Consider the following 20,022-nt stretch of genomic DNA (forward strand, 5'->3'; position numbering starts at 1 on the left):
CCATGAAATTAAAAGACGCTTACTCCTTGGAAAGAAAGTTATGACCAACCTAGATAGCATATTAAAAAGCAGAGACATTACTTTGCCAACAAAGGTCTGTCTAGTCAAGGCTATAGTTTTTCCAGTGGTCATGTATGGATGTGAGAGTTGGACTGTGAAGAAAGCTGAGCACTGAAGAATTGATGCTTTTGAACTGTGGTATTGGAGAAGACTCTTGAGAGTCGCTTGGACTGCAAGGAGGTCCAACCAGTCCATTCTAAGGGAGATCAGTCCTGGGTATTCATTGGAAGGACTGATGCTGAAGCTGAAACTCCAATAGTTTGGCCACCTCATGCAAAGAGTTGACTCACTGGAAAAGACTCTGATGCTGGGAGGGATTGGGGGCAGGAGGAGAAGGGGACGACAGAGGATGAGATGGCTGGATGGCATCACTGATTCGATGGACATGAGTTTGAGTGACTCTGGGAGTTGGTGATGGACAGGGAGGCCTGGTGTGCTGCGATTCATGGGGTCGCAAAGAGTCAGACATGACTGAGTGACTGAACTGAACTGACTAATAGAGTACAGGGAACTAGGTTCAATGCCCTGGGATACAACATTATGGGGGAAAAAAAACCATGAAAATGAATTGTGTGTATAACTGAATCACTTTGCTATGCACCAGAAACTAACACAACAGTGTCAATCAACTATACACCAGTTAAAAATTATTTTTAATTTAAAAATTAAAATAGGTTCTATTATTTGTTTGATTTTATAGGTAAAGGAACCGACACAGAGGCTTTGGAAAACTGGTTAAGGTCATGAGGCTGGCAGGAGGCAGAGTGGGCACCGTCTATAATCTTTCCTGGTCCATAAGACATTAGTATTTTCCCCAGCAGAATAGACAAAGCTCCACTTGGTAAGAGCACATGGATGCACCTGGATGCTCAGCACCTTCCTCCCTGTACCCTGACTCTCCTCCTCTCTTGAAGGTTAGGAGTTTCATCTTTGTTTTCCCAGAACCTAGAAGACCACCCAGTAGGTGTGGAGCCAACATTTGCTGATGGAGTGAAGGTTTATCTTTATAAGGCAAGTATGATGGTTCTCATTTCTCAGAGGAGAGGGAGATGAGGATGGTAGGTTTACCCCATGGGAAGCCAGGTCCAGTGAGAGCCATGGAGGAAGCAAAGATTAGTAGTTGCTGGGAAAGTTGTAGAGAGAGAGAAGGGCATGCGTCTAAGTCATCTCTCCTCTCCAAGCTTTTATGAACTGAGTCCATCAAAGGGGAGGACCTGAGAGGGGCTTCCAGGACCAGAGCAACATGGCGGGAAGCTGGGTCCCTGGGAGGTGGGGATGGAGATCGGAGACACCTGGAATTAGAGGTCCAGTGAGATTATGGAATTTGTTAAAAGCCACGCAGAGCTCCTCAGAGATAAGAAAGTGGGGTAAATGCTCTCTCACGCCCAGGGATGTTTGAAAAATAGCTCTGCTCTTTAACTCAGTCATTCACCTTTTGGATATTTATCCTAAGGAAATAGACATTTGGTCAAAACTTTCTGAACAAAGATCTTCTTCATAGTGTTGTTTATGTGCTCAGTGGCTCCAGTCATGTCTGACTCTTCGCTGTAGTCCGCCAGGCTTCTCTGTCCATGGGGTTCTTCAGGCAAGAATACTGGAGCCGGGTAGCCATTCCCTTCTCCAGGGGCTCTTCCCAACCCAGGGACCGAACCCATGTCTCTTATGTCTCCTGCACTGGCAGGCATGTTCTTAAGGAAATAGAAATCTAGAGGTCTATCAACAACTGAATTAGTTAAATAAATATTGGAACATCCCCATGGTAATTGTGTAGAGATTCACATATTTTCAAAGAATTTAAAATAACAGAAAAATCTTCAGGATATACTTTTAAGTGAAAAGAGTAGGACATAAAGCTATAGAGACATCGACAGTTTTGTAAATTTTAGCTATATGAAACTAATACATTCTGGAAAAATAGATGCTAAAATAGTTTGTAATGGCAAACTGTGGTTGGGGGAATAATGTGTGATTGTGATTTTACTTATTATTTTTCTGTCTTTTCTAAGTTTTCTGCAATGAGCTTTTTAAATGTGCAGCTGTGTATTTTTACTTACTCTAGTTTGTTTCACTTTTTCTACTTCATATGCAGTGCTCCCATTACATTTAGTTTATGTTTTCCAATTTCTCCATCTCTCTTTTTTTTTTTTTTCGGATGTTCTTTCTCAAGCCTTTATCAAGTGTAATAGAAAAGCTTATATATATAATATATATTTTAGGGAACTCATGAATTTTCACCTAAAAATTTATGACGTGTTGATTTCACTTGTTTGACTTAGTTTGAATAGAATGCTAAATTTCTAGTTTAAAAAATAGATATGCAACAAGCAACAAAGGTTTATTGTATAGCACAGGGAACTTTAGTCAGTATCTTATAATAACTTATAATGGAAAATAATTTCAAAAATATTGTATGTGTATGTGTCTAACTGAATCACCTTGCTGTGCACCTGAAACATTGTTAAGTCAACTATACTTCAATGACATATATATATTAAGGAAAAAAAGAATTTGATTAATTAATGTACTTGTGGCCGTGCTGGGTCTTTGTCGCGCATGGGCTTTCTCTGGTTGTGGGGAGCAGGCGCTAGTCTCTATTGCTTTGCACGGGCTTCTCACGGAGGTGGCTTCTCTTGCTGTAGAGCAGGGGCTCCAGGCACGCAGGCTCCGTAGTTGTGGCGCAAGAGCTTAGCTGCACAGTATCATGTGGAGTCTTCCCAGACCAGGAACTGAACCCACGTCCCTTGCCTTGGCAGGCAGATTCTTAAGCACTGGACCACCAGGGAAGTCCTACAGTGATCTTTTCTAAGTTAAAAAAGGATGAAAAGACTTAACTAACACGTGAAGATGCAAACCCCTACTCCCTGAGTCACCAATCCAGTCTTGACTCTTTCCCAAGCGCCCATGATTTTCAATACCTGCGCTGGGAAATTTTCATCACCCTGTACAGTGTGTTTCTGCTACAATCTAAGGATGTCATAATCATTCTTATGCTCAATGGGGTCAAACCCAAAGTTACAGCTGGCACTGGAAATGCAGGCTGCTCATAACTGGACGATCTGTGGGCTTCACCTCATAAGCATCTTAGAGGATTCAGTTAGTGTAGCCAGAGACAGAGTGCAGAAGTGACTAGAGCCGTTACCATGACAACCGACACAGTCATTGGGAGACACTGAGGTTGCTACACTGAGATTGATACATTGTCACACCTGAACCTGTTACTGACTTCAGTGCTGTTGGATGTTTTCCATTATTTGTATTTTTTATTTTAGCTTCTTTAAAGGCACAATCATCGATTTCAGAGTCAGCAAGTGTGCCCCAAGCACAAACCAGCTGAGACCCACTCTCATACCATCATGCCAACATTCAAGTGCTTTCGGGGGATCTGGCTGCTTCTTTTCACTAAAGTGTCTGCAAGAACCAGGAACCTGAGCCAAAGTAAAGCTGGGAACATCGTCTTTGATTTGGAAACAGTTTGTAGAAGATGCCAAGGAAATGTCTGTGAAACAAAGAAAAGATGGAAACCCTCTCCATCCTAGTGGGAAACAGGGTCAGTCTCCAGGGCTCTTCCTCCTTCTTTAAATAGCACCGAAGTGCATCCTGTCAAAAGGGATTAGACTAAACATGGCATTTCCACTCAACATGGAAATCATTAGTGAAGACATGAACTCAAGGTGAACAGCAGCCTCTGAAGGCTACTGGTGTCAGCCAGGGATGAACTGTTAGCCTCCTGATGCTTTAAAGACAGTCCCTCTGGGGACTCCTGAGCCAGGGTAATTCATCTATTCAGCAGCCATTTACCTTCACCTGCTACCCACTACACAGTCCTAGGATCAGTGGTGGAATAAAAACGGTAAAAACTTTTTTTCTTGTTAGATTGATATGTAGTTAGATTCAATAAAATGTACCTGTTTTAAATGTGCAGTTTGGTAAGTTTTGCGAGACTTACACACTCATAAAGCACTGACCACACCAAGATATGGAACATTTCTGTCATTTCAAAGTTCCCTGGCCCCAAGCAACCGCTGATAGCTTCCCACCAGTATAGATTAGATTAGTCCAGATGAGATGATATTTCCATACTGGTCATCAACATGCTTTTGGGATTCATCTGTGTTGTATACATCTGTAACTTATTCCTGTTTAGTGTTCAGTAGTATTCCATTGAGTGGATATAACACAATTTGTTTCTTCATTCATTAGTCGACAGACATTTGGGCTGTTTCCAGTTTGGGCTCTTATGAATAAAACTGTTATGAAGATCAGTGTTCAAGTCTCTGTGTATATGTGTGCTTTGATTTCTCTTGGGTAAATATTTATGAGAAAATGGCTAGGTTGTATGAGTAAAACTTGACAAGAAACTACCAAACTGTTTTCCATTTTAAAGTCCCTCCAGCAGTATACTAAAGTCCCAGTTACTCCAAATCTTCATCACCATTTGGTACTCTTCATCATTTTAACTTTAGTCATCCTTATGGTGAGTTATGTCCCATTATGGGTTTTAGCTTTAATTGCCCTGATAACTATTGGTATTGAGCAAATTTTCATCTGTTCATGGTGGTTTTTGATATTTTCTTTCATAAAGTGTCTATTCAGTTTTCTGATCTTCAAGGGGGTTGTTGGTCTTCTTATTGTTGAATCACATTCAACAATGAAGAATGTGAAGAATGAGAATTCTTCACATACTCTGGATAAAGTTCCATGTGAACTTTGTGAATATTCCCCAGTCTGACTTGCCTTTCCAGTCCATTAACACTCTTTTAAATAGTTACAGCTTTTGCTTTTTAGAAATACTCATTAATTAGTCAGCCTGCATTAGATCTTGGTTGCAGCACATGGGATCTTCATTGCGTCATGCGGGATCTCTCCTCCTGGCACACAGACTCTCTAGTTGTGGCACTCCAGTTCAGTAGCTGTGAGCTTAGAGCCATATGGGATCTTAGTTCCCTGACCAGGGATTGAACTCACATTCCCCTCACTGTAAGGTGGTCTCTCAACCGCTGAAACATCAGGGAAGTCCCCAGCTCTTACTTTTACTTTTGATGAAATCCAACTGGTCAATTAAAAACAAGCTTCATCACCAGAAATTCACATCAGTTCAGTTCACTTCAGTTGTGTCCGACTCTGTGCAACCCCATAGATGGCAGCCAACCAGGCTCCACTGTCCCTGCGATTCTCCAGGCAAGAGCACTGGAGTGGGTTGCCATTTCCTTCTCCAGTGCATGAGTGTGAAAAGTGAAAGTGAAGTCGCTCAGTCTTGTACAACTCTTTGCAACCCCATGGACTGCAGCACGTCAGGCCTCCCTGTCCATCATCAACTCCCAGAGTTTACCCAAACTCATGTCCATTGAGTCAGTGATGCCATCCAATCATCTCATCCACTGTTGTTCCCTTCTCCTCCTGTCCTCAATCTTTCCCAGCATCAGGGTCTTTTCAAATGAGTCAGCTCTTCGCATCAGGTGGCCAAAGTATTGGAGTTTCAGCTTCAACATCAGTCCTTCCAATGAACACCCAGGACTGATCTCCTTTAGGATGGACTGGTTTGATCTCCTTGCAGCCCAAGGGACTCTCAAGAGTCTTCTCCAACACCACAGTTCAAAAGCATCAATTCTTCGATGTTCAGCTTTCATTGTAGTCCAACTCTCACATTCATACATGACCACTGGAAAAACCATAGCCTTGATGAGATGGACCTTTGTTGGCAAAGTGTCTCTGTTTTTTAATATGCTGTCTAGGTTGGTCATAACTTTCCTTCCAAGGAGTAAGCGTCTTTTAATTTCATGGCTGCAATCACCATCTGCAGTGATTTTGGAGCCCCTCAAAATAATTCACATAATATTGCACAATTATGTTTCAATTTAAAAAATGGTTCATGCTTCTTGTGTCCCATCTAAGAAATCATTGCTTACCTCAAGGTTGCAAAGACTTCCTCCTATATTCTCTTCTGGATGTCTTATAATTTTAGCTTCTATGTTTCAGTCTATGGTCAATTTTGAGTTAATTTGTGTGCGTACAGCATGAGACAAGAGGTTTTTTTTTTTTTTTTTTTTTCGATGTGACTACTTTTTATGGCACCATTTCTTAATAAAGACTATCCTTTTGCATTAAGTTACTTTGGCACCTTCTGTATTTCTTACTTTATTCTACGCCATTGATCTGCAGCTATCCTTACTGTCAACACCATGCTACCTTGATTATGGTCTAGGGAACACCATTACAGCACTTACTATATACGAGACATAGTTCTAGACACATTTATGTATATTGCAATAACTTAATCTTCATAATGTCTCTATTATGCTATTAGGGTATGCTACTAGGGTATGCTAGGGTATGCTATAGGGTATGCTACTATCATCCTCTGTTACATCCAGAAATTGAGGCTCATAGAGGTTGAGCAACCTACCCAAAGTCACACAGAGGCAGAGCTGCCATTTAAGTGCAGGTAGTCTGGTTCCAGAGTCTTGCTCTTAACCCCTGTACTACAGTACCTCTCCTCACTGTCAGTAAGACAAGTAACATCTAGAATTATGAAAAGAATGCACACACTTTCCCAAAGCTTTCTTTCCTTCATTGTGGGAGGCCCTGGCACTGGGGCACAGAGGAGAGACAGGAGTCCCTGCCCTTGGGGAATGAATGAGTTGAACTGTTCCCTCCCCAAAAAGGACAGGTTGAAGGCCTAAGCCCTGGTATCTCAGAATGTCACTTGATTTGGGAATAGGGTCTTCACAGAGGTAACCGGGCTTCCCTGGTGGCTCAGTGGTAAAGAATCTGCCTGCCAACGCAGGAGACGCAGGGTAGATCCCTGGGTCTGGAAGATCTCTTGGAGGAGGAAATGGCAACCCACTCCAGTATTCTTCCCTGGGAAATGCCATGGACAGAGGAGCCTGGTGGGCTATAGTCCATGCGGTCACAAAAGAGTTAGACACAACTGAGCAACTTAACAATAATGACAACAACAGAGGTAATCAAGTTCAAATGAGGTCCTCAGGGCCCTAATCCAGGATGACTAGTGTCCTTATAGACAGGGGAAAATGTGCACACAGACACGCACACAGGGAGAAGGCCACGTAACGGTGAAGGCTGGGATCAGGATGATGTTTCCACAAGCTGAGGAAAGCCAGTGATTGCCAGCAAATGTCCAGGTGCCAGGGAAGAGTCCTAGAACAAATCCTCTCTCAACCTCAGAAGGAATCCATCCTCCAACACCTTGTTTCAGACTTCAGTTCAGTTCAGTTGCTCAGTTGTGTCTGACTCTCTGTGACCCCATGGACTGCAGCATGCCAGGCCTCCCTGTCCATCATCAACTCCTGGAGTTTACCCGAACTCATGTCCACTGAGTCGGTGATGCCATCCAACCATCTCATCCTCTGTCGTCCCCTTCTTTCCTGCCTTCAATCTTTCCCAACATCAGGGTCTTTTCAAATAAGTCAGCTCTTCGCATTAGGTGGCCAAATATTGGAGTTTCAGCTTCAACATCAGTCCTTCCAATGAACACCCTCCAGAAAGGTGAGAGGTCTGCATCTAAGCCACTCAGTTTGTGATACTCAGTCTGTGTGCAGCTGTAGCAAACACATACAGGGAGCTCAGGTCTGATGGAGAGCAGGGCTTAGCATATTGTCTGTTAAATGACGAAGCAAATGAAGAAAGAAGGAAAGGGTGGAGGGAAGGAAAAGAGAGCCTAAAGGACAGGGAAGCCTGGCATGCTATAGTCCACGGGGTTGCAGAGTCAGACACGACTGAGTGACTGAACAGTAACAGCAAGAAATTTCATTTATTTCAAATGTGACTCAATCAAAGCTTTCAAATCTGACTTAATGTGTCTTTACAGTGTTTCACATACATTGTGCATGCTCAGCTGCTTCAGTCATGTCAGACTCTTTGTGACCCTATGGACTGTAGCCTGCCAGACTCCTCTATCCGTGGGATTCTCCATGCAAGAATACTGGAGTGGGTTGCCATGTCCTCCTCCAGGGGATCTTTCCAAACCAGGGATTGAACCTGCAGCTCCTTCTTTACCACTGAGCCACCGAGGAAGCCCTTCACTTACATTACTTTATACAATTTTATAGGTCAATCTGTCTATATTGTGTTGCCTGTTTGCAGCCAAGTGTCTAGGGTTTGAAGAACTCAGCAGTTGGTAGAATTCCTGACATCTCAGGGTTGGCAGGGCCCAGTATGAGTTCACTCAGTGGACTCAATGGTGAAGAATCCACCTGCCAATGCAGGAGATGCCAGAGACATGGGTTCAATTCCCAGGTTGGGAAGATCCCCTAGAGGAGGAAATGGCAACTCCAGTATTCTTGCCTGGGAAAATCCCATGGATAGAGGAGCCTGGCGGGCTACAGTTTATGGGGTCACAAAGAGTCGGACGTCTATGGGGTCACAAAACGTCAGACGTGATTGAGCACACATATAAATACACCATGTTCTTTCTGTCCTATTCCAGGCCGGGCCCTTTCTGATCCTGCTGGGTCCTGCGGACTCAGCCTTTGCCTGGCCTGACTTCCTGCTCCTGAGCAGCCATGTGCGCTGACTGTGCGCAGGACTTCAGAGAGAGGAAGCGCTGTTGCCGGGGTCTCCACCTCCTTCAGAGCCCCTGATCTGACTGCCGGGGGCAGAGGATGTGGATCCCAGCCAGAGGCAAAGCGCTCCATCTACTTAGCAGATGCTCCTTTCCCAAATGGCTGTAATTGAGTCTCACTCAATTAAGCAACTATGTACTGGGTGCTTATTATAGACTGGCTCTTAGCCTAGGGGAACTCAAGCAGACTCGGGCTGCAGAAATCCAGCTTGACAAAACTGTCGTCATTTCTTCAAACCTGCTGTGTCTCACACACACACACACACACACATACACACACACACACGCACACGACCTGAACATTGGAGCAAGATGCCTCCCAGACAGAGGCCAGCACTGCAGTATCCCAAATGGTTGTCCTTGATCTTGACACTTGGGGATGGTGGGGGTCCCTGAGGACCCCCAGCTCAGGGGGGTCACACCAACAATTAGTGATGCTCTAGACAGAAGCTGGATTATTGGTTAGGCTTTAGTTATAGAAGGATGGGAGAAAGGAACACAGGATGTGTTTGTTATTATTGCTGACTCGGCTCTCTTGCTGAGAAAGGAAAGCCAACACAGATTTCGTGAGAAAAAATGTCAAATTTCCATATTACTTTTAACTGCTAGTACTTCTGTTTTAAATATGCAAGTGCTAACCTAATCTTTGCCTTCACAAATCTCAGTCTGAAAAGAAGCAGAGACCTTGGTTATCTGCGAATTTAAGTCCATGTTCAGAAGACCAAGGTCTCACAAATCATTTTCTACTTGAAAAAGGCTCTCTCTAAATTGCACATTAAAAAATAATTCACTGAAACATAAATTTTGTTCGGAAAAATGAAAGTCGCCAGTTATATCTGATTCTTTGCAATCCCATGGACTATATAGTCCATAGAATTCTCCAGGCCAGAATACTGGAGTGGGTAGCCTTTCTCTTCTCCGGGAGATTTTCCCAACACAGGGATCGAACCCAGGCTTCCCACATTGCAGGTGGATTCTTTACCAGCTGAGCCACAAGGGAAGTCCTTTGTTTGGAAATTTCTATTTCCAAGATGAATGTGTGTGAGACCTGTATCTCTGTTTGGGCCAAAGGTATGAGAAATGAAGAAGGTAACTTTCAAAATGATTGTTATTCCAGGTGATCAAATGATTCTTAAGTATAATAAATTCAAGTGGTCTTGAGACATTTCAAGCAAAGGGCAAAATCAGACTTGGATGGGAACCCACTGGAATCGCAGCAGAGGTTGCCAGCAGACCAGGCTTCTCCAGGTTTTCAAGTCCTGGGAGGACCTTCTCCTCTGAGTCACTTTAGAAATGGCTTCAGGCCACAGCTTCTGTAGCTTCTAAGGGGCACACGTCCCTCCCTCCCACCTCTCTTGGGAAAGTAAAATGTGATCTTAAGAGGTTTATGATCATAATTTAAACCATTCTCAACTTTGGGCAAATGGGAAATTTGAATTTTCATTCATTCATTATAACAAAAATGAATGTTTATTAAGTACCTGCTCCGTGCCAAACACTGTGAATCACTGTATGATTCTCAGGATAAACCTGTTTAGATAAGGATTTGTTCTCACCCCACCGCTTACTCCAAGAGAAAACTGGGGCCCAGAGAGGCTAAATAATGGGCCCAAGGTCACCTAGCTGGTAAGGCAGGGCCTGGGGACCACATCACACTGCATCATCACTTCCACCCACTCTCTCCTCTAAAACACAGTTGATCTGGGGCTCGAGACTGAAGGAAACACTAAAGGTTTTGATGATGAAACTGTGAGACTTGTTGGGAAGCAGAGTGGGTGGTGGAAATCAGTAGATTTTTTTTTTTACTTGAGCTCGATGACATAGTCCATTCCCTGACAATTGCAAATACTTACTGAGGAAGGAGTAAGAGTGGTTTATGTGAATTCTGCTTCCCCTGATTTAAAACGCATCCCTGCCTCTTAATGGAATGTCTCAAATTCCACAAGCCAGCCACGTGGCAGCAGACCCTCGGGCTCGCGTGGCCTGAGTGACACTCTATGGACCTTCATTCATTAGAGAGTTAATGCTGTGTCAAGACGAGCAATTTGGAAAACCAGCTCTTTCTGCAAGATGGCAGTTATTTACAACTGCCCAAGCTGACTGGCAATGCCAGGAGCCAAAATTAATTGCAGATCAAATGAACAAAAATGTCTTTCTCGGTGTTTTTAGGGCCCAAAGCCATTTTAATAGACTCTCAAAAATCTCAGTGAGAAGAAAGAAGGAAAAAAAAAAACCTTGGCAAGTCCTTTTGATAGGCAATTACTGCCCAGGGTTGGAGGAATAGTAAGTATATATTTGGAAACAAGGTAATAAGAACTTGGAAAGGGGCAAGTGTTAGTCACTCAGTCATGTCTGACTCTTTGTGGCCTCATGGACTATAGCCTACCAGGCTCCTCTGTCCCTGGAATTTTCCAGGCAAGAACACTGGAGTGGGTTGTCATTCCATTCTCCAGGGGATCTTCCTGGTCCAGGGATTGAACCTGGGTCTCCCACATTGCAGGCAAATTCTTTACCATCTGAGCCACCAGGGAAGGAGCAAAAGATGTCCTGAATACTGACTGTCAGGACCACCCAGTGGACCTTCATGTACTTTGGGTTTTGTTTCTATGACAAATTCTGTAAGGTGGTGCATCAGTTTTCTGTGGCTGCTTTAAAAAATTACCACACAGTTAGTGGCTTAAAGAAACATATATTTAGTCTCTCACAGTTCTGGGGGTCATGAGTCTAAAATAGGTCTCATGGAGCAAAAGTCGGTTGTTGCAAGTTTGAACACCAGGCCAGGAAGATACCACGTGCCACAGTGCAACTAAGCCCGTGCACCACCACTACTGAGCTGTGCTCTAGAGCCCTGGTGGCTCAGATGGTAAAGCATCTGCCTGCAATGAGGAAGACCCGGGTTCGATCCCTGGGTCAGGAAGACCCCCGGGAGAAGGAAATGAAAACCCACTCCAGTACTCTTGCCTGGAAAATTCCATGGACGGAGGAGCCTGGCAAGCTCCAGTCCATGGGGTTGCAAAGTCGGACACGACTGAGCAACTTCACTTTCTAGAGCCTGGGAACGGCCACTGTTGAGCCCAGGTGCCTCAACTACTGAAGCCTATGTGCCCTAGAGCCTGTGCTTCACAACAAAAGAAGCCACCAATGAGAAGCTGCTGCGGCTGCTGCTAAGTCGCTTCAGTTGTGTCCGACTCTGTCCGACCCCATAGACGGCACCCCACCAGGCTCCCCAATCCCTGGGATTCTCCAGGCAAGAACACTGGAGTGAGTTGCCATTTCCTGCTCCAATGCATGAAAGTGAAAAGTGAAAAGTGAAAGTGAAGTCACTCAGTGCGACCCCATGGACCCCATGGACTGCAGCCTACCAGGCTCCTCTGTCCATGGGATTTTCCAGGCAAGAGTACTGGAGTGGGTTGCCATTGCCTTCTCCGGAGAAACACTTGCAATGAAACAAGTAGCCCCTGCTCTTTGCAACTGGAGAAAAAGCCTGTTGACAGCAACGAAGACCCAGCACAGTCAGAAATAAATAGATAAATAAAATTATTTTTTAAAAAGTCAGTTGTCGGCAGGGCTGTGACCCTTCTGGATCTGTTCTCCGTCTTTTCCAGCTTCTCAAGGCCGCCTGCATTCCTTGGCTTGCGGCCCCTCCCATCATCTTCAGAGTCAACATTACACCACCTCCGCTACACTATCACATCTCCTCTGATTACAGTTCTCCTGCTTCTCTTATAAGGATGCCTGTGATTACCCTGGACCTACCAGATAATACAGGATAACCTCCCCATCCTAAACCTTTGACTTCATCACATTTGCAAAACCTCTTTTGCCATGTAAAATAGCATATGTGTATTTCCAGGAATTAGGAAGTGGACACTTGGGAAGTCGATATTCTGCCTTCCACGGCTGGGCGTGGTTATGTACCTATTTTAAAGATGAGTAAAGAAATCCAGAGATCTTGGGCAATTTCCTTCAAACCACTCAGCTGGTAAAAAGATGACTAGGATTTGAATTCAGAGCAGCAGGCCCTAGAGCCCAAACTCTTTCTCCCCCCACACATTGTTCCATTATAGACTCCCAGCCTCATGCTGAATTTAATCTCATGATATTTCCGAGGATTAGTGTAAATGCTACCATTTTTAGGACTGTTTCCAGTGAACTAATCTGCATCTTCAACTCTCCTAGAAGATAAACTAGGAGGGAGCGCAGATTGGGAGCTTGGACACAGGGCCATGGGGCAGGTTGCCCTTCACCTGGCTAACTCCCGATGGCCCTTCAGCTCTCAGACTCTTATGTCCCTCCTCCAGGAAGTCCTCCTGGAATCCCTCAAAGGAGAGCACATCCCAGTGTTACACATGACAGGTGTCTGTTTCTATGTCTTTCTCCTTAGGTCACAATAATGTTACTGGTGACTCTGAAGCACAAGCGTGATATAAGCTGTTTGTAGCATGGATGAACTCATGAATGAGTAAGTCCACCAACATCTGGGGTTTCCCTGATAGCTCAGTTGGTAAAGAATCCGCCTGCAATGCAGGAGACCCCAGTTTGATTCCTGGGTCGGGAAGATCCCCTGGAGAAGGGATAGGCTACCTACTCCTGCATTCTTGGGCTTCCCTTGTGGCTCAGCTGGTAAAGAATCTGCCTGCAAAGCAGGAGACCTGGGTTCAATCCCTGGGTTGGGAAGATCCCCTGGAGAAGGAAAAGGCTACCCACTCCAGTATTCTGGCCTGGAGAATTCCGTGGACTATGGAAGTCCATGGGGTGGCAAACAGTGGGACGTGACTGAGCGACTTTCACTTTCACCAACACCTGGGCTTCCCAGATGGTGCTAGTGGAAGAACCTGCCTGCTAATTCAGGAGATGCAGCAGATCTGGGTTCAGTCCCTGGGTCGGGAAGATCCCCTGCAGGAGGGCATGGCAACCCACTCCAGTACTCTTGCCTGGAGGATCCTTTGGCCAGAGGAGTCTGGTGGGCTACAGTCAGACACTACTCAAGTGACTTAGCACGCACACATGCACCACCAACACTATGAAGCCAGCGCCCCTGCTCTGGGTCCTCACCGAGATGCCTGCACCTCTGGAATGTGCAAGATCCAAATGACTGTGGCCCATCAAAATCCAGACTTGGAGAAGCGGGCAGACTCTTCAGAGGCTGCAACCCCTAGCTCTGATCTTAGAAAAGTCCTCTCTTTCTCTCCCAGGAGGGCAGAGTCATTTCCCTCCTTCCTGGGACTAATCCTCATAAGAAGGATTTCATCAAAGGCTGTTGGCTCTACTAAGGATGATCTGCCAGCCAGAGAGTGGGCACCAGAAGCCTGGGGTCAGACAGACGGAGGCTAGAAGCATCACCACGCCCTCTGTTGGCTCCTTTTTCAAACAGTCACTGGACTGCCAGGATTGATGTGTACCTTCCTGAGACCTCAGGGAAAGCACTCAGGGCCTTGGGAAGAGAGAGGCCTTAGATGTTAGTGCTCCCCACACCCTCAGGTTCTGACCTACTGCTGTGGGATCCTGGGTAAGTCATTTCGTCTGGTCTTGGTTTCCTCAGATGGTTGGACAGCATCACCGACTTGATAGACATGAGTTTGAACAAGCTCCGGGAGTTGGTGATGGACGGGGAAGCCCAGTGTGCTGTAGTCCATGGGGTCACAAAGAGTCGGACATGACTGAGCAACTGAACTGAGCTGAACTGGCTTCCTCAGCTATGGAAAGATTGCAAGAGACCTTGAAAAGTCCTGCTCTCTGCAAGAATGTCCATCACAGCCTTATTTAAAGTGACAAACAATGGGAACCTACCTAGCCAGAACTAGAACAGTTCACACTCACTGAATTACGTCACGTGCCAGGCATTGTGTGCATCACTAAGTATGTGCCCACTTGTTTAATCCTCATTCCTTCCTTATCAGGTGGGGATGGTGTCCTTATTATAGAAATGGGGAAATTGGGTCACAGAGCTGTTGAATATCTCACTGGGGTCATGCAGTTTAAATGGGGTGGAGCTGGGATCAGATTCTGGGCAGTGTGGCTCTGCCGTTTGAGCAGAGACACTCAACAACCTCACCCCATAGACAACGGTTAAGGACATGGCTTTACAGCCAATTCTTGAAGAATGATACAGCTTTCACAAATAGTGTTAATTCAGAGGGGGCAACAATCTGCGTACTTTTTCTGTATATGTGTCATACTTCAATAAAAATTTCCCTGGTGGCTCAGTCAATAAAGAATCGCCTGCAATGCAGGAGACCTGGGTTTGATCCCTGGGTTGGGAAGATCTCCTGGAGAAGGAAAGGGCAACCCACTCCAGTATTCTTGCCTGGGAAATCCCATGGACAGAGGAGCCTGGTGGGCTCCAGTCCATGGGGTCACAAAAGATGGACAATACTTGATGACTAAACCACCACCATCAATAAAAATTTACTCAAATAATAAATAATAAAATGGAAAATTATTTGGGACATAAGTTTAGGTGAACAAAAAGCAGAATTAAAATTAGTCTAAAGATAGGAGTTTTTAAATTATAGTTGATTTACAGTTTGTGTTAGTTTGTGGTATATAGCAAAGTGATTCAATTATATGTATATACTTACATATATGTACACTTTTTCATACTCTTTTCCATCATAGGGTATTAGGGGATGTTGAGTATAGTTCCCTGTGCTATACAGGAGGACTATTGTTTATTTTATATATATCAGTGTGTATCTTCTAATCCTAAACTCCCACTTTGTCCCTCCCCCCACACCTTTCCCCTTTGGAAACCATAAATTTGTTTTCTATGCCTGTGAGTCTGTTTTGTTTTGTAAATTAGTTAATTTGTGTCATATTTTAGACTCTACATATAAGTGATATCATATGATATTTGCCTGACTTACTTCATTTAGTATGATAATCTCTAGGTCCATCCATGTCGCTACAAATGGCATTATTTCATTCTTTTTTATGCCCAAGTAATATTTCATTGTATGTATATATATATCTATATATATATATATCTATATATAACACATCCTCTTTATCCACTCCTATGTGGATGGACATTTAGGTTGGTTCTATGTCCTGGCTATTGTTAACAGTGCTGCTACCAACACTGGGGTGCGTGCATCTTTTTGAATTACAGTTTTCTCTGAATATATGCTCAGGAGTGGGTTGCTGGATCATAGGCAACTCCAGTTCTACCTTTTTAAGGAAACTCCATACTGTTCTCCACAGTGGCTGCAACAATTTGCATTTTCACTAACAGTGTAGGAGGGTTCCTTTTTCTCCATACCCTTTCCAGCAATTGTTATTTTTAGACTTTTTAATGATGATCATTCTGATTGGTGTGAAATGATACCTCATTGTAATTTTGATTTGCATCTCTCTAATAATTAGCAATTTTGAGCTAAAGATAGCATTATACTGAGTAAGATTAATACAGCTGTCTATGTCTAGAGAACAAAAGAAATTTTGCCAAACATACCTGGGTAGTATGATTGTAGGTATTTCTTCTTTGTTTCTATTTTCTGTATTTTATGAATTTACTCTAATGAGCTCATGTTGATTTCTTATAGCAACAAAATACTTTACACAAAAACCCTCAAAAAACAAAGCCTGTAATTTTCCCATCACTTTCATTCCAGGCTGACTGTGGGTTCTTGCTGATCAATGTAAAAATTACTAATGACAATTGCGTGCAGTCTGTAAATTGAGACAAGAATTTTGTGAAACTTCCAGGTTGTGAAACATCAAGATATGTTTTCCTAACAAAAAGACCATGAGTGGAAAAAGAGGACAAGCACTGGGTCTCAACAATTTCATGACATGTGTTTTTAAAAGCATCTTGTTAGAATGCTCCATTAAGAGCAAGGAGCAAATTAAACTGTTCTTTCGGAAATGAGGCAGGAATACAATTAGAAGCCTCTGCCTGTTGGCACTGGCATCAATCTTGGCAGCGCAAATCAGTGAGCACAAGTGGAAATAAATGAGCTACTTCATCAAGGTCAAGGTAGACGAGAAAGGAATAGCTCGTAAAGGGGGAAACTGCAGAATAGAGAGGTGGGATGCATTGTCCAACATCACACAGTGAAGAAGTTCCAGAGCCAGGATTCAATGCTGGTTTGGTCTGATTGCAAAACCTGTGCAATTGCTGCTAGATTCTGAAACCCCTAAGGTTTTATTTTCCCCTCGATGTTTATTGTACACACTCAAGTTGAGAAAGAGTGATGAGCTCTATGTCTCTCTTCTTTTGAACATTGTGGCTTATCATTAAAGCTTCCCTCTTGAACCGATGGACTGAAGTGTCCTTTCTCCTTTCTCTGCCTGGCAAACTCCTACATGTTTGGGGGTGGTGATGATAGCCAGTGGTTTTAAAGTCATGGTAACAGAACTTAGGTTTGCATAGACTCTGATCTAGCCTCCCAGGGAGCTACGGCCTCTTCACAGGGTGCCCATCACAGTGTAACATTTGGTACTAGGTGAGAGTTCAGAGAAAAGAGTTACTTATTTAAAAGAAGACAACAGGGAAACAAGATGTAGATAAGAATGTTCTCTAGATGGCTGAAATATCAGTGATAACTGCATGATAAACCCCCCAAATTCAGACACCTTCGGAGTGACAAAGGGCATGTTCCTTTAAAGGCATGCTGGTTTGTCCCCTGGGGGTTCCCACAGTGCTGTTTAAACCCCATGATGTTCTCAGGAATAACCCTGGGTTTACTTACAGAGAAGACGGCAGCCAGAGTCTCAATGCCACCTGTGCTCAGGGTGATGTATGGGATCTTTTCTGGAGTGATTCCAGCTTTTCCAAAGATACTGTTGGTGTAGAACCAAATCTATAAAGCAGGAGAGACAAAGAAGGCAGAAGGGTCAGTGAGAGGCATCTGCTCCCTAAACTAAATTCAGGTACAAGATGGTCTCAGATTTGCTGCTAAGTCCAGGGGCATAAAGTGGAGCTATGAGCCAAGGTGATGATTTGTTTTTTTCCTTCTCCCATTACTAAAAGAATGTCTGCATTACTGGGAGCAACATGTGCTTAGCTAAGTGTGGCAATGAGATAAGAATAGAAATCTTGGTGGGGTTTCCAGGAATTCTCCTGAAAAGTAGGTTTTCACCAAAGAGGTGTGATTCCATTTTTGCCCTTCCTCTTTTCTGCTGTCAGGATGGTGAATGTGATGGCTGCCGCTTCAGCAGCCCTCTTGGGACAGCACTGCTTTTAGCCCCCAAGGTAACATTCTGAGAATAAGAGACGGTGTCTGATCCAAAGACATTTTACTTCATATTTTGGAAAATCATCAAACTAAATCTATAATGGGTACAACATGAATGAGGCTCCTGCGAGTTCCACAACTCTCAAGCTGCATAATTATACATAGAACTCTTATGGGATGAAAGCCACCTGTTCAGATGCTGGAGCAGGAAGTTAGAAGGAAACTGTGTCCGTACTCACTAGGGGTGATTTTGTAGTTTATTATCCACACCTGGGCACTTTGGAGAGTGTTAATACTGTTTCTAGGACATCAGCCATAAGCCAGGACTGCCTTCTGCAAACCCCGGTATGTGGTCCTGGGGCTACTGTACCAGAGCTTTCAATTTCCTTCATGTGAGAGAGAAGGCCTATTGTTTAGGTCGCTGTTGAGGTTTCTGCCACATGAGGTCAAACCTAAGCTTAACAGACACATGTCATCAGACACTGACAGGGCATCAGAAAATCCGCGATTTGGAGTTTGGAGACCTGGCTCCATCCTGAACTACCTGTGCGACCTCAGACAATTTTCTCTGTCTGGCTGAGATTCCTTCTTCTCCTTGGTCAAAAGAGGATAACCCTAACACTTCCTGGGAGATGTCAGGAAGTGGGTAAGGACTGTCACTATTCATTGATCCAAACTTTTGGATCAAAAGGCTGAAAGTAAATCATTTGTGTTCCCTCCATCCCAGCCATTTCCTTGAAAAGCAACAGTTTGCAGAATGATAGAAAACCACGTACATCTAGAGACTCTCTGGAGGAGGAAATGGCAACCCACCCCAGTATTCTTGCCTGGGAGATCCCATGGACAGTGGAGTCTGGCAGGCTACAGTCCATGGGGCGCAAAGAGTTGGACATGATCACGCACACACACACAGACTCTGGTAAAAACTACTGCACATGAAATTATCTGAGCTTGTGGGCACTGATACATCTGGTGGCAAACATGGGAAAGACACTCCTGTTTGTGTCTGCCTCTCATTTGAGTGAGCTGATAAATTAGAATTTTAGACTGTATCTTTGCTGTCACATCCATAGCGTAGAGAAGTGACTCCTGATAAATTCATTACTTCCTAGAGCTCCTGGGCTATGACAGAAGCCAAAATTTTCCCCAAAGCCTCAGTTTCCATTGGATTTATTTATACGTTGAAGGTGACTGTGATCCCCAGCACATCTTCAGGGTTGGATCAAAGCAGTTTAGAGCCTTTCTTAATCTTCACCCAAGTTCATGGATTTTCAACAGTCAGTGGTCTCTCCGACCATGCCCAGTTGAACTTGTGAAATGAAATATTTCCAGCCATATCCATGGGCAAGAAAGGTCACAACCATCAGCGATTTCGTAAATGTCAATGAGGGCTCCCAAAAGGGAACACAATGCCAGCGATCCAGCAGATACCATCACCCGCTACGATGGTGATTGCTAAGGAACCCTGGGGAATGCAAGAAGCAGCCATCCGCTGAGTCTACCATTCCTAACGTGAACAGGGAATTGAGGAAGTAAGCAATCAAGAAACAGGAACTGGCCCCTGATAACTGAGGTGCATACAAAAGGAGTAAATTCAGTGAGCCCAGAGGCTTTCATCTCCCCATAAATGGAAGAACACTAAATCCATAAACTTGATATCTGATTTGCCTTACCTCACAATATCTTTGATGTTCAGACTGCCTGCTCCCTTTGTTGCAAACTTGTACATAGCCTGACTCCACCTCCCACCTCCGTGGAGCAGTTTTCTCAGGGCTACTGAGAGGCTACCTCCCAAGTTTGAGTCTTTAACATTTCCACCAAAGAAAACAACTCTACTTACAGGTTGTGACTTTTTTTTTCTTTCAGTTGACACCCCGCTGCAAAGGTGGAGGCTGATGTTTGTGTTATTCTCAGCGTCAGCCCTGAACCCCACCCCCTGACCTGTTCCTCTGTCAGAAGCTTCCAGTCTCTGATCTCATGTGATCTGTATTCCCCATGGAAGCTGGCGCCACGCTCCTTCCTGCCCCTCATGCCCCTTCCCACCCCAGCTTCTTCCCTGCCTCCAACTCTCCCTGGAGCAACGCTGCCTCGGGCACTCCTGACGGGTTTAAATGTTAGTGAAGAGTCACTGTGCAGAACACTAGAGACTCACAGGGACAGTTATAAGTGGCCCTCTCTTATGTGCATGCTAAGTCACTTCAG

The 20,022-nt window shown here is 44.3% G+C and overlaps 1 protein-coding gene across 11 annotated transcripts in view; it reads right to left on the reverse strand.

The window, feature by feature from the left end:
- The window catches only part of SLC2A9 (solute carrier family 2 member 9), a 280,693-nt gene that overhangs the window by 124,084 nt on the left and 136,587 nt on the right, over positions 1-20,022 (reverse strand). For 10 of the 11 annotated variants that reach the window (XR_009494947.1, XM_059887811.1, XM_015471765.3 and 7 more), the window contains one exon: positions 17,335-17,445. Coding sequence is in view for 10 of the 11 variants with exons in the window: in XM_059887811.1 (XP_059743794.1) it covers positions 17,335-17,445 (111 nt within the window). In the remaining variant the exon portion in view is untranslated. Of the gene's footprint in view, positions 1-2,874; positions 14,338-17,334; positions 17,446-20,022 lie in introns of those variants that run through there. The other variant, XM_059887815.1, reaches the window with a different exon arrangement.

The sequence above is a fragment of the Bos taurus genome, chromosome 6 (genome assembly GCF_002263795.3).
Source record: "Bos taurus isolate L1 Dominette 01449 registration number 42190680 breed Hereford chromosome 6, ARS-UCD2.0, whole genome shotgun sequence".
NCBI classification, from domain to species: Eukaryota; Metazoa; Chordata; class Mammalia; order Artiodactyla; family Bovidae; genus Bos; species Bos taurus.